Source organism: Daphnia magna, linkage group LG3, assembly GCF_020631705.1.
Source record: "Daphnia magna isolate NIES linkage group LG3, ASM2063170v1.1, whole genome shotgun sequence".
NCBI classification, from domain to species: domain Eukaryota; kingdom Metazoa; phylum Arthropoda; class Branchiopoda; order Diplostraca; family Daphniidae; genus Daphnia; species Daphnia magna.
Window position 1 is genome coordinate 6,620,592 of NC_059184.1, and position 26,719 is coordinate 6,647,310.

Consider the following 26,719-nt stretch of genomic DNA (forward strand, 5'->3'; position numbering starts at 1 on the left):
GGCGAAACGAGTTCAAGAAGCACTCTATCAACTGAACTTCGCTCTCTCAACAGACGTCGCCATGCTGGTCCGCTCATCATTCCCAATTTTCCTTCGCGATTGGCACGAACGTTTCGCCCACCAACATTCCGAGCTTATCGTCAAGATGGCCGACAGCAAAGCAGTCACTGGACTTAATCTTCCTTCACGTGACAGGGAGCCGCTCGAGCAATGTCACGATTGCATCGTTGCCAAGATGACCAGGAAGGTGTTTCCCCATAGTACTTCCCAACAATCGCGTATCGGAGCCCCGGTCGTCAGTGACATATGCGGCCCAATGCAAGTAGACAGCATCGGTTGAGCCAGGTACTACGTCTGCTGCCGCGAAGTGTTCAGCAATTATCGAAGCATCTACTTCGTTAAGCACAAATCCGAGGCATCGGATTGTTCCAGAGCCTTAATCGCCTCTGTCCACGCTCAGACAGGCAAACTGGTCACCATTCTTCAAACTGACGGAGGAACAGAATACCTCAAACTTGATCCATGGCCCAAACGAAAGGGAATTACGCATCAGACAACTTGTCTTCCTCTCAGCCTCTGGGCGGAGGCAGCAAGTTGCGTAGTCTACACACTCAATCGATCACTCTCCACAACCTGTCTCGTCAAGACTCCTTTCGAGTCATGGACTGGTGAGAGACCAGACGTGTCGAATCTACGGAAATTCAGATCCGAGTTCTACGTCCTCGTACCAGAAGAGCTGCACCAGAACTCGTTGCCGTTGGAAAATTGTGTTTCTTCGTCGGCAACTCGCCAACACAAAACGGAGACCGTTACTGGGATCCCTCTACCGGCAAATTCAACACAAGTCGCGACGTGTCCCCCATTGAGCATCGCTACGAGCCTCGAATCCCCACAATCGATGTTCCAAAGGGGATTGACGTATTCTCCACTTGTAAAAAGTACGGTGAACAGCAACCAGTAGATGACGAGCCAGCCAACACACCCGAATAACGGCAGCCAATGGAACTCGGAAACAATGACAACGAATCTGAGGAAAACCGACCGGACGCCGAAGAAGAAGTACAGCCAATCGTTTCCCCAGCAGCAGTAGAGCCAACCGTCGAGCCACTGGTCCTTCTACCCCGTCGGTCCCAACGACAAGGAAGGAAGAAAGAAATGGTGAGCATGTTGGCCACTCTCGACCAAGACGAAGAACCCAACCACAACCGAGACGTAATCGTCACCCAGGACGCAGACGATTGGAAAATAGCCATTTACAAGGAATACAACTCCTTAATTGAGAACAACACCTGGGAGCTGATCACTCCTCCTCCCGGTCACTCAGTAATTAAGTCAAGGTGGACATTTAAAATCAAACCGGCCACTAGAACGAGGCAGAAAATATTCAAGGCTCGTTTCGTGGCCAAAGGCTTCTCACAAGTTCCAGGAGTAGACTACAACCAGGACGAAGTGTACACCCAGTCATCAAGCACGACTCACTCAGAACCCTGCTTGCCCTAACCGCAAAGCTCGATCTTTTCCTCCACACACTCGACGTCAAGACTGCTTTCTTGTACGGCGACTTAAAAGAATATCTACTAGTGGAGCAACCAGAGGGATTTGTTCAGCCCGGAACAGAGGAACTCGTTTGCCACCTGTTAAGACCACTCTACGGCTTGGTGCAGTCGCCTCGGAATTGGAACGATAAGTTCAACCATTTCCTTGGAAAAATTTGGCGTGACTCGCTCGACGGCCGACCCTTGTCTTTACTACAGCAGAGGAGAGAATCCCGACGACTACACCATCCTAGGCATCTGGGTGGACGACGGGATCATAGCTACCAAGACAAAGGAAAAGGCTGCTCAAATCATCAAGTACCTAGAGTCGCATTTTTAAATGACCTCTGGAGACGCGGACACCTTTGTCGGACTAGAAATTGCGAGAGATCGAGAAAAGAGAGAACTCTACGTCCACCAGAATAGCTACATTCAAACAGTTCTCAAGAGATTCAGAATGACTGGCTGTAACCCTTCGACAATTCCCACCGATCCTAACTCACGTCTCACCAGAGCCGATTGCCCGAAGAACACTGGTCGGCCTCCAATGGATTCGACATATTACCGATGCGCAGTCGGCGCCCTCCTGTACATCGGTCGGATGACTCGGCCCGACATTCCCTTTTCAGTAAACGCGGCCTCCCGATTCGGTGAAGACCCAGGAAAACCCGCTTGGTCAGCAGTTAAACGCATCCTTTCCTACTTGTCTGGTACCTCAGACTATGGCATTCGTTATGACGGGACACAGGACAATACTCTCACTGGCTACAGCGACTCGGACTACGCAGGTTGTCCCGACACCAGTCGGTCCATCAGTGGCCTGCTCTTCATGCTCAACATCGGCCCAATCTCATGGACCAGTCACTTGCAAAAATCAGTGGCTCAGTCAACCTATGAGGCAGAGTATTATGCCGCCGGCCGTGCATCTCGTGCTATTGTCTGGCTGAGAAAACTTCTCGATCAGTTAGGGTTCAGACAACCGGAACCTACTCCCCTTCTCTGCGACAACAATAGTGCCATCTCTATGGTGCTAAATCCGGTCTTTCACGAGAAAGCCAAGCATATTAGAACCAAACATCATTACATACGAACTCAACAGGAGAACGGTACTGTCAAAATGATCAAAGTTCCGTCCGAAGACCAACTGGCAGACTGTCTAACCAAGCCTCAACCGACGGCCTACTTTCAGCTGAACAGGTCCCGCGTAGGCGTCCGACCGGCTCCGCAACAAGTGTCGAACAATTTCAATTAAAATAATTCAAAGTTACTTCTTCTTACACTCTTCTCTTTTCCTCTCTTTCACTCAATCTTTTTTTTTGCTTCAGGGGAAGTATCTCTAAAGTGTGTTTACATTAAGGGGAAGAGTTCGATACGATAATTCAAACAACACCACTAGGTGGCTTTCGCATTTTTTAATGTCTGCGTGTGCGACGTCTGTGTGCGTCCCTTTTTAAGTAACGACTAAAAAAGACGTACTACCGTCCTTTTATTTTAGTGATTAACTCCGTAATCCCGTATCCTAATTACTGCTGTCTCTTCTTGTGTAAACTGAAGGTAAGAAGTTCTAATGCATATTTGCGTATTGCATATTTGTGTATTGCATATTCGTGCAGTGCATATTGATGCATAATCAAGTGAAGCCCTACTGATGAAGGCAGAGAGAAGCTCACATGCTGTATGTGATGGCTAGCTTAAATAAAGAACGAAACTAACGAAACGCCCCTGTTATTTCTATATTCAACAGTTGAGTCAAGGCTTTTATGGTTGCCCGGTTTGGCGCAAACGAACGAATAGAATTGCTCCCAAACCAAAGAATAAACTCGCCATAACCGCTATTAATTCAAAAGGGTACCGAACTGTTTCGGGTTGCCCCGCGCCCCGTCTAGCTTTCTAATCTTCCTTGAGATGTTCCCCCATGAGGGCTACGCGACCTTGAATCATCGCACGGCGCGTCAGTATCGGCTGGCTATTCTGGTTTCTTGCCCCCCTTTCCCTTTCTAGTATAGTCTCACTATCTTCGGGCGCTTTCAAAACTTGCCCTACCTTTTCAAGTTCAGTGAGCGACGGCAGTGACAAGTTGTTCAGTGCATACTTGACATTCTTCCTGAAGCTTGCTTGAAAAATCCAGTTATCCGTGTGTGCGGTACACGACATTGGAACTTCAAAGACATCAAAAGGTTTTCTTCTAATTAAAGTGTTTACCTTTTTCACGACTTTGTGGGCAAGTTATCGTTATTGTTGTATCTTCAGTAGTTGAATAACCCCACCTACTATGGCCCAGATATACAGTTTGTTGGCCAAGCCAAGGTGAAACATGAGTCGTGCACTGGGTGCGACTACGGGCCTCGTCCTTTACAAATAAAGACATTGCACACCCGGGTTCCCTGTGTTTCCGATTAATGGCGCTACTTATCGGACAAATTAAAGTCGGTGACATTAAACAACGAAATGCATCGTCTGCTGATAACTCTACAAAGGCTTGTCTATCAGTTGCTACGGCTAGGAATGGTGAAAGACGATAAAATTGTGCACCTTGCGTGGCATTGCCTAAAGGGCGTGGCAAACTGATTACTTTATAGAATGTAAAACGAAAAGGAAACTCAAAAACAGATAAATGAATAAAAAGACCATTATTAACCGCGGTCACGACTACTTTAGCTTCAGTGTACACCTTCCAGACATCGCATTTCTGAATGGATGGACTCAAGGACCATCCTGACGGCAGGACAGATTTAATTTCTTTCAGTTTGGCTTGAACTTGCAGCGGTGGAAAAAGAGTAGCTGGTAGACGTTCCATAGCCATAGCAGCCAATCCAACGGCAAAATTATCCATCATCTCTTCGATCCATCCCACGGCGGACCCAATTTGACGGAACGCATTTCCAACTTTCGTGGTAGCAATTCATTTCCTTTCGATCTCTTTCACCACACCGTTCATTTTGTTGTCCATTTTCCAGGCCTCTCGTTCGATTCTTGCAAAAGCCGTCTGTAGCTCGGCTACGGCGTCGCCACTTGCCTTAGTTTCCCACAGCGTCTCGTTAATGAGAGAGGCATGAACTTCCAGGGCATGCACAATGGATGTTGTCTCCGTCGAAAGCTTGCTGATCCGGCCATTCACGTGTTCAAGATCTTCTTGGGTAGAGACCCCAAAAAGCCAGTTAAGAAGTCGACCTCCATCCACTAGGCCACGTTTCACTCTGGACTCTTGTACACCGACGGCTGTTTTTAGTTCGTTCCAGCGTTAATGAATCTTCTGCAACTTCAACAATTCTTCTTGTGCCCGTTCTTTTACATGTTGTTGCAATGCCTGTTTAAACTGAGACTTAGCTCCGTCGTAGTGATCGGACATGGCATTCATTCGAATGTCGAACCACTCGTATAACGATTTTATCACTTGGTCCACTGGATCAAACGTAAAATCCGTCACCACTACCCACTCCGAGTCGGAAAATGCTAATTCTCTTCCCGACTTGAAGATCACCACGTGATAGGCGACGATTTCGCTGGCAGCTACCGGACCCGGACCCGACATTAGGGTAAGTAAAAACATGAACGGAAAGGCCAATAAGAATGTTTTCCTTGGTTCCCGTATTCTTGTAGAGCGCCGAAGGCCGACGACTTCGGGTGCGATGGATCTAGCATGTGACGGCTCATCACGTACAGCGGGAGTGTCACCCGGAGAGTTCTGGTTCAATACTCTTATTTCAGGTTCGCGGACTCCCGATGAGCTCCCAACGGCAGCTTCTCGTTCCGGCGTCAGAATGCTTATGCAATCGACGAACGGTTTCATACGTTCCACATGAACGATTTCTGTTTTAACCGTTCGGCCCAGCCGCAGCTCGTAGTTACTAGGGGTGGTTTGTCGTACGACCGTGTACGGTCCCAACCAACGATGTAAAAGCTTCTCAGATTTTCCTACCTTTCTGATAGGCTTGTAGATGAGTACCTCTTCTCAAGGCAGATATGTCGTTGCCTCCTCCGGCCCTCGTCGTAAACTGTTTTCTGCTTCTGCTGCACAGCAGCCATGTGAGCCTGTACTTCCAATCGGGCCTGTTGAAAATGTTCCACCGCCCACTCGGACGGATCCCGGTCAGGTTGGGGTGCCGAATTCGGATCCGCATTCAGAGCACCATCGATGGGGAGAACAGCTTTTCTTCCGTACACCAGATAGAATGGAGTTCGTCCCGTGCTTTCATGTCGGCTGATGTTGTAAGCAAACGTTACGAAAGGTAACAACTTGTCCCAATCCTTATGGTCGGAGCTGACATACATGGGCAGCATGTCAGCTAGGGTGTGGTTCAAAGTTTCCTCCAAACCATTGGCCTGGGGACGGTAAGCCGTTGTCGTGCGATGGTTCGTCTCCAGGGCCTGCAACACCTTTTGAGTTATCTCAGCAGTGAAGCAACGCCTCTGGTTGGTCGCCAGTTGGCGTGGAGCTCCATGTCTTAACAGCACACATTTCACCAAAAAATCTGCCACCTCCGACGCATCTGCTGAAGGTAGAGCTCGAGTCTCCGCCCACTTGGTGACTTAATCCAAGGCTACAACAATACTTTTATTCCCACTCTTGGACAGCGGAAAAGGTCCCAGAATATCCATCCCCAGTCTCTCAAATGGACGTTCACTCCTTTTAATTTCCATAAACCCCACTGGTTGCTGGTAGACTGGTTTTCGGGATCGGCACTCCCGACACGCCTGCACAAAATCACGCACGTCCTCGGCCAAGGCCCAACAGTAGTATCTACCCCTCACTTATCAAGAGTACGAGTGACACATAGGTTGCCGGCAGTAATGTCATGATGGCAAGAGCGCATTATCTCGTTCTTAAAGGATTGAGGCACACATAGCCTTAGTAAGAGGTCGTCGTCAACCACCTTGGTCTGGAACAGCAGACCGTCCTTAAGGCGATACTGGCTGTATTTCCTTCCTTTCTACAGCCCAGCGAAGAATTGGTCCCACTCCACTTGCTGCGCTTGCTGAAACTCACTCTTACTTTCAGTGTCAACACTGAAGGCAGCTAGAGTACAATGCAGCTGTTCGTCGAACTCCTGCGGTGCGTCGACCGGATAGCGGGAAAACGCATATGCATCCATATGTAGCCTTCCATTACGGTGTATGATCCGTAGCAGAAATGCCTGAAGCTGTAGGCTCCAGCGAGCTAGACGTCCGGCTAGATCCTTCTTGGTTAGAAGCCCACACAGAGCGTGGTGATCGGTCACCACCAAAGTATCCATTCCCCATACGTAAATCCGAAATTTCTTGACGGCCCAAACTAAAGCGACTCACTTGGAGACAAGAGGCGACTCGCGTAGGCCAGTGGCCTCTCGATGTTATTTATGCGTTGTAGTAACACCGCTCCTAAACCGTAATCGCAGGCGTCAGGGTGTATCTCGAAAGGCCTTGTAAAATCGGGATAGGCCAAAGTGGCCGCACTCACTAGAGCCTGCTTCATCAGCCCAAAGCTGACTTCTTGCGACTCTTCCCACACGAAGCAACCACCCTTTTTAAACATGTCCGTCAGGGGTTTGGCTGTGTGTGTAAACTAAGGAATGAACCGGCGATAATACGAGCAAAGCCCCACAAAACTACGTACGCACTTCAACTGTTCACTCGGCTTGCATAGGGTCGACGGAGAAGGAAAGTTTGCGACCGCATTTATCTTTTCTGGGTCAGGCCTAACCCCATCCCCACTAATGGCCCGTGGCCTTGACTTCGCTGGCCCCAAACTGACACTTCACCAGCTTAATTTTCAACCCGGCCTTCCGCAGGGCGGTCAACAATTGCCGCACTCGCACCAAGTGTTCCTCCGCATCAGCCGCGTAGATGATGATGTCATCCAGGTAAACGAGGCAAATCGTCCATCTCAGACCGGTTAAAACCAAATTCATCATGCGTTGGAACGTCCCCGGTGCGGAGCCCTACCCGACGGGCATAACCAGAAACTGATAAAGCCCGTCGGGGGTGACAAACGCCGTCTTGACCTTATCCTCTTCGTTTAGTGGTACTTGCCAGTACCCACTCTCCAGATCCAACGTCGAGAAGATGCTAGCGTTCCCCATCCGATAAAACGTCTCTTCGATCCTCGGCAACGGGTAAACATCCTTTACTGATATGGCGTTGTGGCTCTGATAGTCGACACAAAAATGCCAACCTTTCTTTCATCCATTATTTTTTCATCACTAAGACCACAGGTGATGCCCACGGGCTTGTTGAACGTTCAATTACACTTCGGCTCAGCATTTCGTCCACTTGTTTCTGCACAATAGCCCTCTCTTTCTGAGCACTCTTGTAGGGAGACTGATGTGCCGGCATGGCTGTACCAGTATTTATACGATGCTCTGCAATCTTGCTCACCCCCAGTTCTCCCTCCTTCAAAGCAAAACTAGGGTCAAATTCCTCGAGTAGCTCAACCATCTTCTCCACATCAGCAGGGGGAATCGTCGATGCTACTTGAGCCCGAAAAGCTTGACGAGGAATAGAGGTCACTCGCGGCGTAGAATCTGAGCCACTTTTCACTCAGCTGAGTCCTCCCACACATCGTCGCCCAGCGAATCTGGCGTTCCCCCCTTCATACACGGTGACAATGGAGGGTTCAACCGCTTCGATCTGCCCCAAAACGGTCCCCTCCCTTAGATAGGCACGCCGATTGGTTAAGTTAACCATCAACACTTGTCCTAACGGATGATCCGACACCAGCACTTTACCCGCCGTCACCCCCTTGGCTCGAGCCAGATGTTCCGAAGGTTCAATCATCCACGTTGCCTCATTGAGAGTCGTGGCTTCTATCTCCACCGGAACAATGGCTCTGGGCGGAAGCGTTCTACCCGTCTTCGTGACCAATCTACGTGCGTTCACGGCCTCTAGTTCTTCGATTACGTAAATAGGTAACTCTCCGAGCAATAATTCAGCGCTATTCGGGACGTAATATATATAGAGCCGCTTGAACTGGCTCAAAAAATCGTTGCCCAGCAGTAACTCGATCCCTCTCATTTCCAATAGAATTACTTTTCCACTGGCCTTCATTCCTCTATGCTCGATTTTTAGCTCGAAAGCTCCCAGCGGGGGAGCTTTCTGGCCGTTTACCATGACTACCGACGGTCCATCCCATCCCATACGACGAGCTCCTAGTTTCTCTTGCAAGCTCGGAGACGCCACCGACACCACCGCTGTTACCGAGTTGCCATGGCAACTCGGCCGGGCTTCGCACGCGCCTTTAATTCCCCCCCCCCTTTTTTTATCTATTGTTTATCTAATTCGCGCATCTTTATTCTTTTGTTTTTGCGTAAGTGATCGGATGACGTGTATTAACGAGGCAGTCACGTTTTTTCAACGGTAGCGTCTGGTCGCCATTTTTGTCACCTCATTTTATTTTTATTTTCGCCTGTGTCTTAAAGTTTAATACAAGTTCTTGCGCCCTGCCCGTTCGGTTTTGATCGTTTTTCGCAACGCCTTTCGAACGAGCGTTATCTTACGGTTAGTTTACAACATTTTTGGTGCCGAAACCCGGGAAGATTCGACCCTGGTAACTTAAACGCAACATTCGTTTTTCGACATTCATCCTCGCCATTCGTTTTTCACCCTTTATTTTCACCATTCGTTCTCGTCATTGGGTTTTCGTCGTTCATTTTTGTCACTGGATATTTCTTTTGTGCCTTTGTCTCTTTACATCCCAACGCTGAATCAACCACCAGCCCAGGAAGGGTAACGGTCAGAGTTCCCGGATTTTGAGCAAAAGCTTTCTTTACGTGCCAGTGTTTAAGTGGTTCTCCAAGCCTTTCTTTTTTCATTCCGAGCATCGTGTCCACTCTCTTGAATTCATCATGGCTACTCAAGATGAGCTTCGTGATGTTGATTTGATCGTTGCCGCTCCTGATGCTGTTATTCGAGGCCTTTCGCCGACTAGTTCGTTCGCCTCAGATTCGACAAGTCGTCTCGATCCTGCAACCTTGATCAGCAAACGTTTCCATCATCGGAGAAATTTCACCCGCAACGTGAATAAAGTCAAGATGGTGATTCACGAGACAGGTCCTTCCATCTACTCAAACGATCTCCTCACGAAGGCCAACGATCATTATGAGCAATGTATGTATTACCATCATCGTTATTGTGCAAAATTGGGTGTCACCGACGACACTTGGTTGGAGAATTTGCGTCATGATTATAATACGGCTCATGAAGAACTTGCCACAGCCCGTCACACCCGGCCATGATACCGAACAACCAGCGCCTAGAGCAACGACCCGCACGAGAGCTCAAGTTCGCCCCAGTTCTGTCGAGTCAATCCGTCAACCCGAGTTCGCCCCGCTGGATGTGCCCGTCAGCACATCTCGACCCGGTGTGGTTGAGTCGACCCGTCAACCCGAATCTGCCTCGCGGGGTGTGCCTACCAGTACATCTCACCATTCCCGTGAGGAAGATGTCTCTCACACCGAAGTGGTTGTCTATCTCGTTAGTGGCAGTCGTCATCAGGCCGAGGGTAGCCGCCCGTCTTCTTTGGCCAGCTCAAGGTCTTCGGTTGCCGCCAGCATTTCGTCTTCTCATCGTTCGCGGAGCTCTTCCATTTCGTCTCTGACTAGAGAACGCCTTGCTGCCGAACTCGACCTTGAACTGGCCCGCAAGCGGCGAGAAGAAGAACAGACTGAAAATGACCTTCTGAACGAGCTAGCCCGTAAGTTACGTGAGGAGAAGATTCGTATCGGGGCCAAACGAAAAGAACGGAAAATCGAGGAAGAAATCGCACGTCTTCGTATGAACGAAAAGTTGTCAAAGAGGTCTGTTCTTTCGCCTTCGCCGACCTCCTTGAGTTCTTTCAGTGAACCAGATGACGATATCCATATTCCGTTGCCGAAGAGTAGGCCTCGCGACAAAGTGCTGCTTCCCACCGGGCCGTCCGACAAGAGCGCAGATAGCTGGATCGAAGATCTGGGACAGAAACCGACGGCCTTACCCGCTGCAGCGCCCATGCCTTGGATGTTTGGAGGATCGCCTCGGTTCACGTGTAGGACACCGTTTAATGGCGACCCTCGAGATTGGCTTCTCTTTGCCTCAAGATTTCGAGCCCTCGTCCACGACGTCATTCCGAACGATGCCCAGCGTTTGGCCATTCTTACCGAGTGGGTTGGCCCTAGCGTTTTTCGCCGCATCTCCCCATTGTTAAAGGCTCCTCGTGGGTACACTGCGGTTCTTGCCTATCTTAAGAAGCACTACGGTTCGAGCGAGCAGATCGCTCGCTGTCCAATACACGATCTTCTTAGTCTTCCCTTCGTCAAGCCGGGTGATCGCCAGACGCTTGAAAGTTTTTATGATCAGCTGCACGGAGCTGTTGTGGTGTTGGAACAAGGGGGATTGGAGCACGATCTTAAGAGTGCTGCTAATATTGATCAGGCAGTAAAGAAGCTGCCACCTGTCTTTCGCCATCGCTGGGCCCGTTACGCACGTAAGCGTTTACCGAAAGGTGTCGACCTTAGCGACTTGGACCGGTTCATGGAAGAGGTCGTGGAAGAGGAGCGGATGGCTCGTTCGGCATTCGAGTTGGCGCCTAAGATTGATCTTCGTGAAAAGCGTGTTACGTTTCCCAAGCCAGCCATTGAAAAGCACCCTTCAAGCAGACCTGCAATTCTGAAACCGCCACCCGTTCGTCCACCCCCTACCATCTTAGCCACCCAAGTAGCGAAAGACGTAGATGTCGAGTGTCCAGGCTGCGGCGGCGCTCATCGATTTGTTTCTTGCCCCGAATTACAGAGGAAGTAGCCGAGTGAACGAGCGCTGGTTGCGAAGGAGAAAGGCGTATGTTTCAACTGTCTTGGAGGAAAGCACCGCAGTGCGGATTGTCGTTCAAAACCCGCTTGTGAATCCACCGTATGCCGTGCACGTCATCATTCGCTTTTGCATGGTGCGGAGAGAAGTTTTCCTGAGAAAAAAAGCACACCTCGTCAGTTCCCGTCATCCGTCGGAGGCCAAGAATGTTTTCAAGGACCTCAAACACTCGCCATTGCTCCCCGCTTGACATCTGATGTTCTCTTGGCCGTGGTTCCCGTCCGACTTCGTGCGGGTTACCGGACTCTTGAAGTTTTCGCCCTACTCGACACCGGGAGCCAAGCTACCCTTCTGCGTGAAGACGCGGCTAATGCGCTTGGTCCTACGGGCCGGCCACGCAAAATTCGTTTTGGAACCTTTCATGGGAAAGACCGGTCGTCGAGACTCGTCTTGTGGGCTTCTCCGTGTCGTCGCTAGAGGGAGACCAAAGCTACAAGGTTTCCGACGCCTTTTTTGTGCCTCGTCTAAATGTTGGGCAACGCAAGATAAAAGATGTTCTCGCTTCGTTCGATTATCTTCGTGACCTCAACTTTCCTGCTCGAGACGCTGGTGAAGTCCAGATTTTGATCGGGATGGACGTTCAAGACGCCCATCTAAACATCGAGGATCGTCGCCCTCCAACTGGAGTTCGGGGTCCTAATGCTGTGCTCACCCCATTTGGCTGGTGCGTTGTTGGAAAGACCTATCCATTACCGGCAGTGGAAGATCCAAGCATAAATTTCGTTAAGCTGGGAACGATCGAGCAGCTGGAAGAGTGCGTCGAAAGGTTTTGGAAAACCCAATCTCTCCCAGTTCGTGAGGCCCCCAGTACATTTATGTCGTCGTCAGACCGTGTCGCAATGGACCAACTCGAATCGACCATTCGGCACACTGGAACGCGTTACGAAGTAGGCTTTCCTGTTCGCCCGCATTGCCCGAAGTTGCCGGACAACAAAGAGTTTGCACGTCGCAAGTTCTTCGCACTGGAGAGGAGACTTCTTTTAGACAACGACCTTCGCCAAGCAGTTACGGCGCAGATGAAGGAGGTGTTTTGCAGCGGCCACGCAGTGAAAATCACTTCTGCAGCTCCCGATTCCAAGGTGTGGTTCCTTCCTTATCATCCGGTTCGACATCCAACGAAGCCTAGCAAGATTCGTCTCGTTTACGACGCTGCTGCCCTGTTTAAAGGAACCGCGATCAACGACATCCTGCTGAAAGGTCCAGATCTCACCACGCAGTTATTGGCCGTGCTGCTTCGGTTCCGTGAAAGGAGAATTGGCGTTACTGCGGACATTGCGAAAATTTTTTATCAAGTGCTGGTTCGTGAGTCAGATTGCACGATGTTTCGTTTTTTGTGGCGCGAGCCTGGAACCGAAGATCCTATCCAGGAATTCCAGATGACGGTGCACATTTTCGGTGCTGTCTCATCGTCAACGGTTTGCAGCTTTGCCCTTCAGCGCCTCGAAAAGGATGCGCCCGAATACCTGAAGGAAGTCGCGAGGCGTATTCGTTCCAGCTTTTATGTGGACAACCTGTTGTCGTCGTTCGACGAAGTGGATGAAGGCGTTTCCATCAGTCAGAAGCTGGTTGAACTACTCAAGCTCGTTGGTTTCGACCTCGTCCAGTTTCTGAGCTCTTCGCGTTCGTTGTTGGACCAACTTCTGTCTTCCTCTCGTCTGTTTCCCGAGCTCGGTCTAGATTTCGACGATTTGCCCACCGAGCGCACGTTGGGGTATCTGTGGAGTTGTGAGCGAGACGAGTTCGTTTTTCGTTTTAAGAAGACAGAAGAGGCCTTTTCAAAACGCTCGATTCTTTCTGCAATTTCGAGCATCTATGATCCCCTTGGTCTCCTAGCACCCGTCGTTTTGGTGGCGAAAATCATCTTCAGGACATCTGGCAACTCAAAGGTGGCTGGATGAGATTCTGCCCGCCGATATTCTAAATCGTTGGGGGCGCTTTGTGGAACATCTGCCGATGCTCGAACTGCTGAACATTCCGAGAAGTTTCTTGACTAGTCCCCAGTCGGCGTATCGTTCTTTAAAGTTGCACGCTTTTTCGGAGGCTTTGAAAGATGGTTTCGGTGTTGTAATTTATCTTCGAGCTGAAACCTCTGGCGAGGTCGAAGTCTCTTTCGTAATGGCAAAAGTAAGAGTTGCTCCCATCCATTAGCTTTCGATTCCGAAGATGGATCTCAAGGTGCTTTGCTAGCAGTCAGGTTAGCAAACTATCTGTTGAAGGAGCTGACTCTGCCCATATCGAATGTTTTTTTCTGGGTTGATGCGATGACTGTTGTTCGGTGGATCCATGCCAGCCATCGTCGTTACAACGTGTTCGTCGCAAACAGAATAGCTGAGATCCTGGATTCAACGACCCCTCCGCAATGGAGACATGTTCCTGGTGTACTTAACCCAGCAGACGAATGCAGTCGTGGTCTCTGTCCGTCCGAGCTCGATCCAAATCATCGCTGGTACCGTGGACCTGAGTTTCTAGTTTTGCCGCCCGAGCAATGGCCGGCCCAGATTCCAGCGACAGAATTGATCGACCACGAAGACGAGTCTATTGGCTGTTTCCTAATCGCCAATCCTAGCGGGCCAGTAGATGACGTGGCACGAGCCGATAATCTACATCGCCTAATTCGCATCGCCGCTTGGATTGAAAGATTCGTTCGCAACATCCAGATCCTCGTTCATCGGAGAGGTGCCAGAGAAAGGTCTTTTCTGGATGGCAATCATGAAGAAGCAGCGACCGGACAAAGTGAGTAGTTGAAAACGGGCCGGCAGCAGAGTGCGGACGAGCTGAAGTCAGCCCGTCTCCTTTTAATTCGTGTTTCGCAGCGCGACTCCTTCCCTGACGATTTAAGCAGTTTGCGGAAGGCAAAGTCCGTTCGCCAGGAGTCTCGGTTGCTGAAACTGGCCGTTTATCTAGATGACACCGGAATCATTCGTGTTGGTGGCCGCCTCGAAAATGCCCCCATCAGCGCTGAAGCCCGTCATCCTGCCGTTCTGGAACCCAAGCAGCCGCTCACCCGATTGTTCATACGCTGGGCGCATATTTCCGTGGCTCATGGACGAGCTGATCGCACTCTTGCGGAAGTTCGTGCTCGCTACTGGGTTTTGAAAGGACGCGAAGCAACAAAGTCGGTCATCACGACTTGCCTGTACTGTTCCCGCATGAGAGCCAAGCCGTTTCAGCCGATGATGGCCCCGCTTCCAGCGGAGCGGGTCCAACCGTTCAGCCCTCCATTTACCCGTATTGGAGTGTACTTCCTCGGTCCCTTCCCTTTTTCAATTGGCCGGCGAACAGAAAATCGTTGGATTGCACTTTTTACCTGCCTCTCCACCCGTGCTATCCACCTCGAAACTACCCCGTCCATGGATGTGAATTCCTTTTTAATGGCTTTTACCCGTTTCGTCAGTCGTCGGGGTGCCCCGACCGATGTTTTTAGCGACAACGGTACCAATCTGACAGCAGGAGAACGTGAGCTGCGTGAGGCGGTTACCCGCCTTAACGACGTGAAAATCGCTGACCAACTTGCTCAGAAAGAAATTCGTTGGCACTTCTCCCCGCCTTCTGCCCCGCATTTCGGAGGTGTTTGGGAGCGTCTGGTTCTCTCGTGCAAGGAGGCCCTGCGCGCTATCCTCGGTCAGCAGACGGTGAAGGAGGAAACCTTTGCAACGGTCATCATCGAAGTTGAGGGCCTGCTCAACAATCGACCGTTGACGGATCTAGGTGCGGTCCCGCAAGAATTCGAGCCGTTAACCCCGAATCATTTTTTGTTGGGGCGCCCCAATCCCCACTTGCCCGCTGACGTCATCGACCCGGAAATCAAATGTTTTCGCCGAAGATGGTTTCATGCACAGCAGATCGTGGATCGTTTGTGGAGCCGGTGGTTACGGGAATACCTGCCGACCCTCACGACCCGCAACAAATGGACCCGATCGCGAAACAACTTGGAGGTGAACGACATGGTGCTTATGGTGGATCCAAAGTCGCCGCGCGGACACTGGCCAATTTATCGTGTTGCCAGAGTTTTACCTGGCTCTGATGGTGTAGTACGCGCGGCTGAAATCATTACGAAGTCCGGCAAGACCTACACCCGCCCAGTTGTGCGATTATGTCGCTTGGAAGCCTTTAGTGCTGCTTAATGTTTACCGCAGCAGGGCCGGCTGTGTTACCGAGTTGCCATGGCAACTCGGCCGGGCTTCGCGCGTGCCTTTAATTACCCCTACTTTTTTATCTATTGTTTATCTAATTCGCGCATCTTTATTCTTTTGTTTTTGCGTAAGTGATCGGATGACGTGTATTAACGAGGCAGTCACGTTGCAACGGTAGCGTCTGGTCGCCATTTTTTGTCACCTCATTTTATTTTTATTTTCGCCTGCGTCTTAAAGTTTAATACAAGTTCTTGCGCCCTGCCCGTACGGTTTTGATCGTTTTTCGCATCGCCTTTCGAACGATCGTTATCTTACGGTTAGTTTACAACAACCGCTCCAGTGTCAATCACGGCCTTGATCCTTTTTCCCCGGCACACTACCTCTTCAGTTTCAGGCGGAAAGAGTCAATAAGCAGTACGGCCGCCTCTCCTGAGCCGTTTTCGTCGGCCGACACCATGCCCTCGGTGTTCCGGTCATCTTCTTCGGAGTCCCATCACCTAGCCTGCCAGGCCTTTCCATCTTCCTTACGCCTATCGTTTCTCCATCTGTTCTCTCCCTCGTCTCGACGATCACTCCGCTGACCGCCCATCCCATCTTCTTTCAGGGCCGCACTTTTCTGGTCTTGGCCCTTCTGCGCCGTACAGAAACGAGTGATGTGCCCCGCTTTGGCACTATTATGACAGATAGGCTTCCCGTCCGAAGTCCGAGAGGCGAACGACACATCATTTTGAGGTCGCCCCGAGTTTCCCCGTCCACCTTCCAGCCTGGGAGATTTTGACACGCGTTTTAACTCGGCGATCTCAGTTTTCAATTCCAGCACCAGGTCTCTCAATTCGGTCCCAGCTTCCTCCTTTGGAGGAGGTAACCCCTTCATTGGTCCCAACACGCTCACGGCCCATTCGAGTCAAATAGCCAACTCCGACGCTTCCCTGTGCAGCTGAACCACAGTCAAGAATTCCGCTGTAGTTCTCGGGCTAGTCACCCAGATCTTCTCGACAAGGGTAGGCTTCAAACCACAAAACAGATAGTCCACTTTTGCCTCTTCCAACATCCCTGGGTCTACCCTCCGACACAAATCGATGCCGTCGTAGAAGTATTCCACCCGTTATTCGTCTATCCCTTGCTTCCGCTGTCGTAACTTTGCCTCTTGATAGCGGCCATAATGTTGCTGCTGGAAGGCCCTAAGAAATCTCGTTCGTAGTCCGTCTGTCCCAGGCACAGCCACCACCCCCGGTTCTGCTGCTACTGCCGGTGTATCCCGCCACACCGCCGGCGCTCCCGAGCAGAGAAACCATTTCCTAGCCACCCCATCCAGCTGTATCCCAAAATTCTCGGCCATCTCAGCTGGTCCCCAGCGGTTATAGAGAGCCGTACTCTCATAACGCTCTAGCCAATCCACTGCATCCTCATCCTTCCCCCCGTAGAAGATCGGAGGAGCCCGGTACTTCAATTGGGGGACAGGTGGTCGTTGGGCCATGACTACTGGTGACGCGGCCCGAGAAACCGCTGAACTGCTTGACGACTCACTCGCAAGCTCCTCTTCATCTACCGAATCTGCAAGTGATGACTCTCCCGAGGATATGGGTCGGCTTCTCCAACCGTGCCCTCCTGACTGGTGCTCTCTTCCGCCTCGGGAGTCGCCCTGAGCCCTACCGCGTCCTCTCTTAGGTCGCCGGAATCCCACTGAAGTGACTCCGTGTAGTAGGCCCCTTCTATCCTCGCTTCCACCAAGTTAAGCCTACTCTCGGCCCTACTACTTGGCAGGGGTGGATAGGTAGCGGATCGCTCTCTTGCGCCCGCCTCTTCTCCCGAGTCGTCTGGATCCACAACCGTCCGTTCCCCTAGACCGCGGTCTCTCGGCCTCCGCTGTAGCAAGAACTTCCGATAATTGCACCCCCGATTCGCCCTCTCTCCAGAACTCCCGACCAGATTCCCTGATTCAGCTCCGAGGCTCGGGGCGGGGTGACTAATCGCTAGAGAGGGTTGCGTCCCAGTACTAACACAAACTTTGGTCGTAACTTCCGGTTGAGCTTTCGTTACGTTGGCCCCCCCCCCCTACGTTCCCTTACTTCGCCCTCGGGTGACGCTTCAATCCCCCTTAACCGTTTACTTTGCCGCAGTGGACGAGTATTCATCTACACCCGATCATTCAGGATCGACGATCCCCCCGGTAGACCTATTTTAACCCGCAAAAAACAATACAAGATCCGCTCTCTTACTTGAGTTGTGGACGTTCAAACGAATAAGAAGCTCGGTAAGCCCTGTGGTCCTATACCCAAGCAATTTAAGGTACCAATACCCGCTGGTCACACCTTCCAAGGACCTCTCAACAGCACCTGCCTCCTAGTTTCTTACTCTCTCACTTCGTCCCCCAACAACTCAGAATCCAGCCCAATGATCTTACCTTATTTTAACAGGAAGGTCTACCCTGCATCTCCACCATGTAACGAGTTATCGCCGATGGGTTCGGTGTATCAATCTCGATGTATTTTAATCTCTTCAACACTCAAGCACTACACAAAGTAAACATAATTGTTCTATTAAACTACTGGCCACGAAGGTCTACACTACAGTCCCATTTATAGTCTTTCAGGCGTGGGAAAGAGTCAGTCGGCAAATTCGATGTATCAGCAATCGGATGACGCTCGAATGACACTTCCGTCGGTCGTTTGTCTATCCGTTACAGCTATAACGGATGGCGAGAGTTCTCTTACGAATGATGCGTGAACGCTACAATATATTCCCTCTGGTAAATCCATACTCTGGGAAAATAAAAAGAGAGAGCTAGTGTCTAATTTATCACCCTGCTCCTTTAATCCGGTCTCTATAACTTGAGAAGATCTAGGGCAATTGAAACCCTTCTAACTAGAGTCATGGCTACGTTGACCGCCGGCTCTTGGCTCGTCGGTAATAAGCCCTTTTTTTTAACTTCCCTATTACCTTCCGGTTTGTCACGGACAAGAAATATAGTTTTAGAGCGGCAATCAAAAATAAACTCGTGTTTGTCTGCGGCGTCCAGACCCAATGTACATGATTCTGATATACCGTTCGTGACGATAAATTCTTTGTCTAGTATATTGCACCGTAAACAACTGGTAGGGAAACTAACCCTAACATGAAAAATTTTTTATGGTGTACATCGTATAGTTCTACGTCGGACTCACAGCGATTCACTCTTCCAACGCTATTCGATTAAAAATATCCATATGGAAAAGGCTCCGCGCTGCACGCGTATCGAATAATGCTTTAAACGGAATATCGTGAATTTTCACAGAAAGTCAAGGGGCTACTAATTTACTGAAAACTGTAATTCTTACGACTGATGGTAGGGTTTTAGGGCTTAATGACCTATTCTTCGTTAACCCCATTTTATGGCTGGTCTTTATTCGTTTCCCTGGTTCGGTGAAGCATCAGTTTCGTTAGACTTAATTAAGTTTTTCTTCTTGGGGAAAAATTTCGTTACATGGCCTACTGGTTGACAAAAGTAACAGGTAGGTGGCGTCTCTGGGGTCGTTTGCCGTTTTATAAATCAAAAGTTTCGATGCTGTGGTTGGTGAGGCCGCGGTTTGAGCCCCCAGCGGCATTTTGCGTTGACCTATTTCGTTGGAAAGTTTGCTGACCTGAGCTATTTTCGTTAGCCCTACCGAAAGTGTTTCCGACTGGTTGTCGGAATCCGTTCATTGGGCCTTGGCGATTAAAACTGTTTTGGGGGCGTGGTTTGAGAAATTTCCGTGTCTTGATTGGTTCGGGGGATAGCTGAAGTTATTTCTGAGTGGTTGACGTATCTCATTTGTTTGGCGAATGTTAGTCTGCATGATGCTGCCGAGGTTTGTTATGACGTCCGTTAAACGGTCAATTTTTCCGCTCACGGGCGATGTGTTTGTTTCTTGTCGAGCAGGTTCAGTGGTGGCTAATTTCACGCAGGATGCGATTGAGTTTATGTATACACTATGTTTTTCGATTGCTTGTAAGATAGCTGTTTCGTTTTGAGTGCTAGCTACCGCGTTAACAAATATCCTTTTGTCTTTTTCTATCGAATCCGATTCGACGCGCTTTGCGTACTTCTGTGTGATAGATACGAGTCCTTTGAATGTTGATACCGATTTGTGTCTTACGATGTTTTGAAGTTCTTGTTCCAGTCCTTGCAAAAAATTTTGTCGAAGTAATCTTAGTTGCGTGGTTTTTTCTTCGGGCGTTTCCTGGTTGTTGGAGGGATTGGCACGTGTGTATAGCGTTTTAACTTTTAAGTCTGTAGGCATAATTTAAAATAATTTCTTTTGGCTTCCGCTCTATGTCGTCGAATTGGTTTTGATAAAAGTCAATGTCTTGGTGTGTGGAGAGATGGATGTCACCATGCATGTAACCATGGATGTCGGATCCATGGTAATTTTCTTGGAAGAGCAACTTGATATCTTCGTATTCGTAAGTATCGATGGATTCCAAGATATTTCGTAGTAAGTCGTAGCCTTCGACGGACATTTTAGTTGACAGCATACTGATTATTTCTGCGTTGTCCCAGTTTGATATGGCTACGACGTTGTCGAAAAGCTTAATCCAATGATGGAAGCGAACAGCGGGGCTGCCTGAGAAATTTTGCAGTTGATTCAGCATGACAGACTGTGAGGATTTTGTGTCTTTTGTGGGGGATAATAAACTGGTCCGTACGTATTTGGAAAACGAGGGATCGGATTCTGATCTTCAAAAGTGACGGAAGGGGTGTAACGTTGTTGAGGTCGAACAGGGGTTTGATCAGTTGACTGAATCTTGTACAAAATAGCGTGATCCCGATCCGGTGTTTTTTGTTCAGAGATATTGCTAGGATTTCGAGTGGCTGTATGAGAGAGTAGGTTTCTTGTCGTGTCGTATGTTTGGTACTCGCTTGTTTCCGGAGCACTGTGGTGTACGTCTGCGCTACGAACGTGAATTGACCCGTTATTTTCACAAAGTGGAGAATGGATCTTATTTCGTTGACTGCAGCTCGTTCGCTTCGTGCTGCGACAGTTGTAGAGCTTTCGTGAGTTTCTTCTTTTCCGCGAGTTTGATTAAGTTGTGCAATAGTTCTGAAAAGTGGGGCTGAAGTGGAAAGTGGGAATGATGGTCACACGTCTCTAAATAAGCACGCTGAATGGCCCGTCAGAGGGGATGGATTTGCTGTTTGGATGGGGTGCTCTCTAGCTCCGTTATTATCCAAGCGATTATTGCCCTGCTTGTAGGTACGCTGGGCTTATGTGTTTCAGCTCTTGCCGGAGTAGATGGGCGTACTGTTTGTGTAATGTCGCAATCCTCGTCGTGATGTTCCACTTTTCCATGCGCGGAAATTGTTCTTAAAGGGTATTGTATGATATCGGGGCTTATTTCGTCTCCGTCGATAGCGTTGCTGGGTTGGCTTAGCGCTGTCAGGATGTGTTCGATTTTGATTTACGGCGTGAAAGGTAGGGGATTATTGATGGCGTTTGTGGTGGAGTTGAGCGTGTTAGGTGTAATGTTTCCTTGGGAAGTACTGGTATTTGGTGGCGGAATATGGAGATGCCCTGTGAGACGGTCGACTAATTCGAAAAATGAGTTCCTAGTGGGCAGGGAAAGATCGGAAATGTTTGGAATTATGGTCGAGAGGGTTTCTTCAATAGTCTGGTTTTCAACACGATCTTGGTGGAATGTGATGGCCTCCTTATTTATTACACAGATATTTTTTATTGGCTGGTCGGTGCTAGTTTCGTCGGATGGGGTGTTATTTGTTAGGACCTTGCTGTTTGCTGGGTCCGTTTTGTCACTTACTGAGCTGATCGTGGGCGCTGTGTTTGCGCTCCTTGTTGAGGGATGACAGTAATTTGCGGGGCTTGGGAAATATGGCCTAATTGCGTAGTTATGGTTTCTGTTTTAATACTGCCTTCGTTGGAGCTTTTGCTACTTATTGATAAATTGATTTGATTTGTCACTTTTTTTGGGTAAAGAAATTTGCAATCCTGGTTATAAGTGGCGGAATTACGTTGTGAGTGTTTTGGGTGCGTATCTTCTTAGTTCGTAAAATAGCCTCGGGAATATTTACTTGCTTCAAAGGAACGTACAGTATCCTCCACAAAAAAGAGGCACCCCCCCGGTAGCCCAAAATATAAAAATTATTTATGAGCGCTAGATGGCATAGTTTTTAATTGCAAAATACAAACAAAAAAAGCATGCAATTTTTTTTTTGTTTGTTTTGACTGCAAAAACGAGACGGTTGCCATGATTTCAGTATTTTTTGCTGCGAGCAAAATTTGGAAAACGGAGAATTCGAGAAAAAAGTCGGGGAAAGGCTAACCTCTGAATTGTTACCTTTCCCCCACCCCGACTTTTTTCTCAAGTTTTCCGTTTTCCATATTTTTTCGCGACATAAAAATTTATTGGAAACCATGGCAACCATTTGAAGCTGTGTGATTTCGATGGACGCGAAAGATTCCCGAAACAAAGAAGAAGATTTTGCCCATACACAGACCGCTTGGCAAAATCTTACTGAAAAAGACGCTTATCGTAAAAAATTAGCGAATGACAAAAAGACTTCAATTATGCTTTGAAGCTAACGGCTGGTGGAAGAAATATTAAACATATTTCATTTGTCAGTTTGTTTAAATTAAATAAATCCTCTTTAAAAAACAAGGCTCAGGTAAACCCCCCTTCACTGTCCCCTCTCCCATGGGTACGCGCAATCCCCCCCGCCCGACCCCCCTTCTGGCCGGCTCGGCAGCGCGTCAGTTCCGTAAAACTTGAAACTTTGTACGCGTTTTACGGACACTCCCGCTCATTTGCACACCCTAAACCCTATATTAAAAATGATCAGCGTAAAAAGATCTACAACCATGTATTAATTGTTTTTGGATTAGAGAAAACTTGTCTTGCTAGGTAAGAGCCAATTTTTTTTATGTTTTCTTAGATTTATTTTCTAAATGATATAATTTTATCCGTCTTTTAAAATCGTCTGTAACCAATAAGTTTTCATGTTGCGAGAAAATATGAAAAACGGAAAACTGAAGAAAAAAGTTGGGGTGGGGGAAAGGTAACAATTCAGAGGTTAGCCTTTCCCCAACTTTTTTCTCGAATTCTCCGTTTTCCAAATTTTGCTCGCAGCAAAAAATACTGAAATCATGGCAACCGTCTCGTTTTTGCAGTCAAAACAAACAAAAAAAAAAGTTGCATGCTTTTTTTTTGTTTGTATTTTGCAATTAAAAACAATGCCATCTAGCGCTCATAAATAATTTTTAGATTTTGGGCTACCGGGGGGGTGCCTTTTTTTTGTGGAGGATACTGTAATTTAGCGTTGAACGTGTAGGTCTCTTCTGGGAAGGAGGAGAATTGAGAGGAGTGTACGTATTAGGCTGAGTCAGATCAGCCGTGAAAGGTGGAATTACAAAGAGTTACGTGGAAACGTTCTCAGTCTTTCAGATTTTTGGAAAAAGGTACGTCTAGTTTTAGGCTTAGCACCCGTATACAGCGACATTGTAAGTGAGTTTGAAAACCGCTGCCACCAGATGTAAAGGAGTACACGATGTTATCATGTTGTCTCCAATACGGAAAAGTTAAATTTAATGCGGCGTCTTAACTCACAATGTCTTGTATACTTAGCAAGCATAAAACAACACGCACGCAATAAATTGAGGAAAGAAGACTCATGAGACTTAAACAGTTAAATGTTACCAATGGGTACTAACTTCGAGGCATAGACGTAATAAAGTAAGAGTCAAACAGCTACTTAGTGACTACTTAAGGGTTACTGATTCTACGGCTTGCAAGAGTTACGGTAGCGGGCTCGGCGGGAGAGCGGCAGAGGCCTAAGTTGGCACACGGAACAGGCAGAGTAGATCTGAATGTCCTTTGGGAGTTTGCGGTGGCTTATTTTAGATTAGTAAATATAGTAGTCGATTTTATTTTAGTAAAATTATTTTTTTTCTAAAAGTTGAATGAATTAATTTGTGGTAGTCCCATATAAACCCATGCATAATCTGCCCCATTCAACCTAAACGTTGCCATTTACGGAATATCATTTTTTGGTCCATATACGCCCTCTCGAGTACGCCTACCATCTATTCTATACCTTGGCTATGACTGAAATCACACTGTCAGACGTTTAGGCATTTTATTAAACCTACATAAAATTCTTTGAATGATAAGAAATTTATTATATTACCTAGAAATTAACAAAATATTCTTACTTCTAATGTAAAATTGTTTTAATGTTGTCTACGAGTTAAACACAGCAAGTTGTTTTTTAATTTAAAAAGTGTATTTTTTCGATCGGGGTGCATTTTGCCAATCGGGTTTTGAAATTTGGGGCTCGGGGCGGGGGGTTCGGGGCTCAGGGTGACAATTTTTGAACCCCGATGTCAATCGGGGTTCAGGGTCGAAATCGATTATTATGATGAAAATCGGGGAGTTCGCCCTGGTTGCCCCGACAAAAACCCGACCCATTTTTGTAGTTTGAATTCAGGCGCCATTTTTCAAATGGTGTCGGGGCAGGCGGGTTATCCTCAATTTTGCCCCGCCCCGCCCCGGCTGACGAAGTTGCACCCTGATTCAGCCCCGACTTCCTTTTCCAGGGCGGGGCGGTTAACACGATTTTGGCTAATCGGAGCCGATCGCTAGGTAACGGAGACCAAGTTGGTATTAGTTCAGTGTCGATAGTGAAGCGCTGCAGAATCGTCTTGTTTTGTCTGATTTTTTTTTGGCGGGCTTTTGCCGTTTGTTAGAGAAATGGAGGATATTCGCTACGAACGTAAAGAGCTTGCATATGAAGACCTGTCGGCTACATTCAAATTAGCTGATCGAGATTTCAATAAGCAGTATGCTGGCATATATGCTGTAAGGCTTTTGAAGTTTCAAACTTTGCTGGAGGCTCGCGTTGAAATAAAATGGGGTATAAATTTACTTTTCCAACTAACTGTCATTTCCAGATTTAACTAAGTATTTTATCCAGGTAAACAGTATGAAATAAAAAAACTCGTTGATCTTGTTCCCCATGAGAAGGTGTATATATTTTTGTGTCATTTAGGTTTCAAGTGTGCATTAAATAATTTTTTAAATCTTAGGTTCTTGTCTTTGGAATAATTTACAAACAACAGGAACTGAAACCCAGTATCTTGAGAGAAGTTAGTGATGAAGTAAGTTCATTATTCTGTGGGTAAAATCATTTTCCTAATTTGATTTTTACTAATTTTGATGATTATGTTTTAGCATCAGTTACTGCCACTTCCCCCCAAAACAAAATATATTTCAGGAAATGACTTACTAATTTTAGAAGATGAACTGCAGCGCATTTTGCTTGTTGGCAACATAAATGCAGGTGACTTTGTCACTGGTGTCGTTGTTGCATTACTTGGTCATGAAGATGATTCCGGCAAGTTTATTGTAGAAGAAGTTTGTCCTGCTAATATGCCAATCATGGTGACTCCAGAAAAACATCATATTGATACAACAAGGTTGTAAATTTTTTATGTCCCTTATGTTCCAACTTTGCTTACCCTGCTTGTAATTTTCAAGGTATATTGCCTTCATATCTGGCATAGATCTAGGAAGTGGCAAAGATTCCCTGTTACTTATTCAGGAAATGATGTTCATGTTAATGGGAAAAACTGGGACACCACAAATTCAGGAAATGATGTCTAAAGTTTCCAGGTTGATTATCGCTGGTAAATGAATTAAGTGAATTGACAACCTGAAAAATAGGAAATACTTATTGGGTTATTATTAATGTATATTTTTTAGGAAATTCTTTAAGTTCTTTAACTCAAGATCGTGATATTTTGGATAAAGCAAAATATCTTGTTCGAAATAACATGGCAGCCAGCATAGAAGCAGTTCAGCAGTTGGACGACATCGTTTTTCAATTAGCCGTAAGTACAAAGAATGATAAAAATTATTTCATATTTCTAAACGGTTGTTGTGATGATAACAGAGCTCCATGACCGTTGATTTAATGCCTGGTGCTCATGACCCTGCTAATTTTGTCCTCCCTCAGCAACCACTGCACCACTGTTTGCTTCCTCAAAGTTCCGAATTGTCGACGTTTCATGCAGTTAGTAATCCATATAGTTGTAGAATTGGGGGACGCTTAGTTATGGGGAACTCGGGGCAACCCGTGTTGGACATTCTGAAGAATTCTACGTTAGAGCATCCATTGGATGCTATGGAAAAATGCTTGGAATGGAGACACATTTGTCCGACTGCACCGGACACGCTTGGCTGTTATCCATACATTCATGACGATCCCTTTATTTTTCCTACTTGTCCTGATATCTACTTCGCTGGTAATCAGGAGGCATTCGGAGATCGAATTTGGAAGAGTAAGTTTGTCTTGAATAGTTTCTCAATGGTTATCTGTTAATTTTGTCCTATTTTTTATTATTAATTCAGCTGCTGAAGGTTACCCTGTCAGGTTGGTTTCATTGCCGCGGTTCTCAGAATCTGGTACCATAGTAATTGTCGATGCGGATACTACGGAATGTTTCACGCTGTGCTTCGGAGCTGAAGAGGATTCTTTCGTAGATCATTAAAACATAGTTTGTTCCTCGAATGGAACTAATAAAGATAAGTTTTTTTTGTGTGCAAGTTTATGTTTTATGTATTTTTGAATAACGGGGTGTCTCCGCGGTGAATGCGTTTTCTCACCCTATATATGTGGCGAGTCATGCCACTATTGTGGTTAGCAGGAAAGGTTGGGGGAGGGGGGGTGCTCCATGTGGTACACCAAAACCGTGAAATCTATTGCCATGTCAGTACGTCATGGTAATCGGCATTGGAATTATTGTTTTCTAATCTCCATCTTCTGACACGCACAGCATCTAGACCAAAAGACAAACATGATAGGCCACAAATGGTGGGAAACGATTCCACTTGAAATAGTTACTCTGATGGCAGAATAATTACATAATAATCCTTGTGTTGGGATATCTATTAATATTTTTAAAATACCAGTCCTTGTGTCGAAATAAACTGAAAGGATTACGAAAAGGTTAACCCTAGTGTTGAATTAAGTCCACATTTAAATGAAATTAGTCATATCGATTTTTTGTCCTTAAGTCAATTTTAATATCTTCATTTAATAAAGCTAATAGCTTTGTCGTGTCTCATTTAAATACTAGTCCTTATGTCGAATTTATTTCGGAATTCCATTCCTCGGCCCCGCGCCAATCGGGGAGCTTTTTAGTCGATCCGGTGCGGGGATAATCTTAATCAGGGAAGTGATTTCGGTGATCGGTGCCTTCCCCG

At 47.5% G+C, this 26,719-nt stretch overlaps 4 protein-coding genes and 1 pseudogene across 4 annotated transcripts; 4 read left to right on the top strand and 1 right to left on the bottom strand.

Moving 5' to 3' along the window:
* Window positions 1-1,992: 1,992 nt before the first annotated feature.
* LOC123470446 (secreted RxLR effector protein 161-like) lies at window positions 1,993-2,787 on the top strand. The gene has a single exon (XM_045170704.1). The coding sequence runs from the start codon at window positions 1,993-1,995 to the stop codon at window positions 2,785-2,787; it is 795 nt and encodes a 264-aa protein (XP_045026639.1).
* Window positions 2,788-11,923: 9,136 nt separating this feature from the next.
* LOC123470449 lies at window positions 11,924-13,249 on the top strand. Its single transcript, XM_045170708.1, has one exon. The coding sequence runs from the start codon at window positions 11,924-11,926 to the stop codon at window positions 13,247-13,249; it is 1,326 nt and encodes a 441-aa protein (XP_045026643.1).
* Window positions 13,250-13,612: 363 nt separating this feature from the next.
* LOC123470452 lies at window positions 13,613-15,475 on the top strand. Its single transcript, XM_045170709.1, has 2 exons — window positions 13,613-14,084; window positions 14,256-15,475. The coding sequence occupies exons 1-2, from the start codon at window positions 13,613-13,615 to the stop codon at window positions 15,473-15,475; spliced, it is 1,692 nt and encodes a 563-aa protein (XP_045026644.1).
* Window positions 15,476-19,161: 3,686 nt separating this feature from the next.
* On the bottom strand, window positions 19,162-19,963 carry LOC116933983 (annotated as a pseudogene).
* A 4,144-nt stretch (window positions 19,964-24,107) lies between these two features.
* LOC116919638 (DNA polymerase delta subunit 2) lies at window positions 24,108-26,059 on the top strand. The gene is made up of 8 exons (XM_032925651.2): window positions 24,108-24,368; window positions 24,429-24,478; window positions 24,541-24,612; window positions 24,686-24,930; window positions 24,992-25,140; window positions 25,217-25,344; window positions 25,407-25,794; window positions 25,865-26,059. Exons 1-8 carry the CDS (start codon window positions 24,206-24,208, stop codon window positions 26,002-26,004), a joined length of 1,335 nt encoding a protein of 444 aa, XP_032781542.2. The 5' UTR covers window positions 24,108-24,205; the 3' UTR covers window positions 26,005-26,059.
* The last annotated feature ends 660 nt before the right edge of the window (window positions 26,060-26,719 follow it).

Coding starts and splice junctions, on each gene's coding strand:
- LOC123470446 (XM_045170704.1), top strand. CDS start 1,993: ATGACTGGCTGTAACCCTTCGACAATTCCCACCGATCCTAACTCACGT.
- LOC123470449 (XM_045170708.1), top strand. CDS start 11,924: ATGGACGTTCAAGACGCCCATCTAAACATCGAGGATCGTCGCCCTCCA.
- LOC123470452 (XM_045170709.1), top strand. CDS start 13,613: ATGACTGTTGTTCGGTGGATCCATGCCAGCCATCGTCGTTACAACGTG. Junction 14,085..14,255: donor AGAAGCAGCGACCGGACAAA/GTGAGTAGTTGA, acceptor CCGTTTATCTAG/ATGACACCGGAATCATTCGT.
- LOC116919638 (XM_032925651.2), top strand. CDS start 24,206: ATGGAGGATATTCGCTACGAACGTAAAGAGCTTGCATATGAAGACCTG. Junction 24,479..24,540: donor ATCTTGTTCCCCATGAGAAG/GTGTATATATTT, acceptor TTTAAATCTTAG/GTTCTTGTCTTTGGAATAAT. Junction 25,345..25,406: donor ACATCGTTTTTCAATTAGCC/GTAAGTACAAAG, acceptor TGATGATAACAG/AGCTCCATGACCGTTGATTT.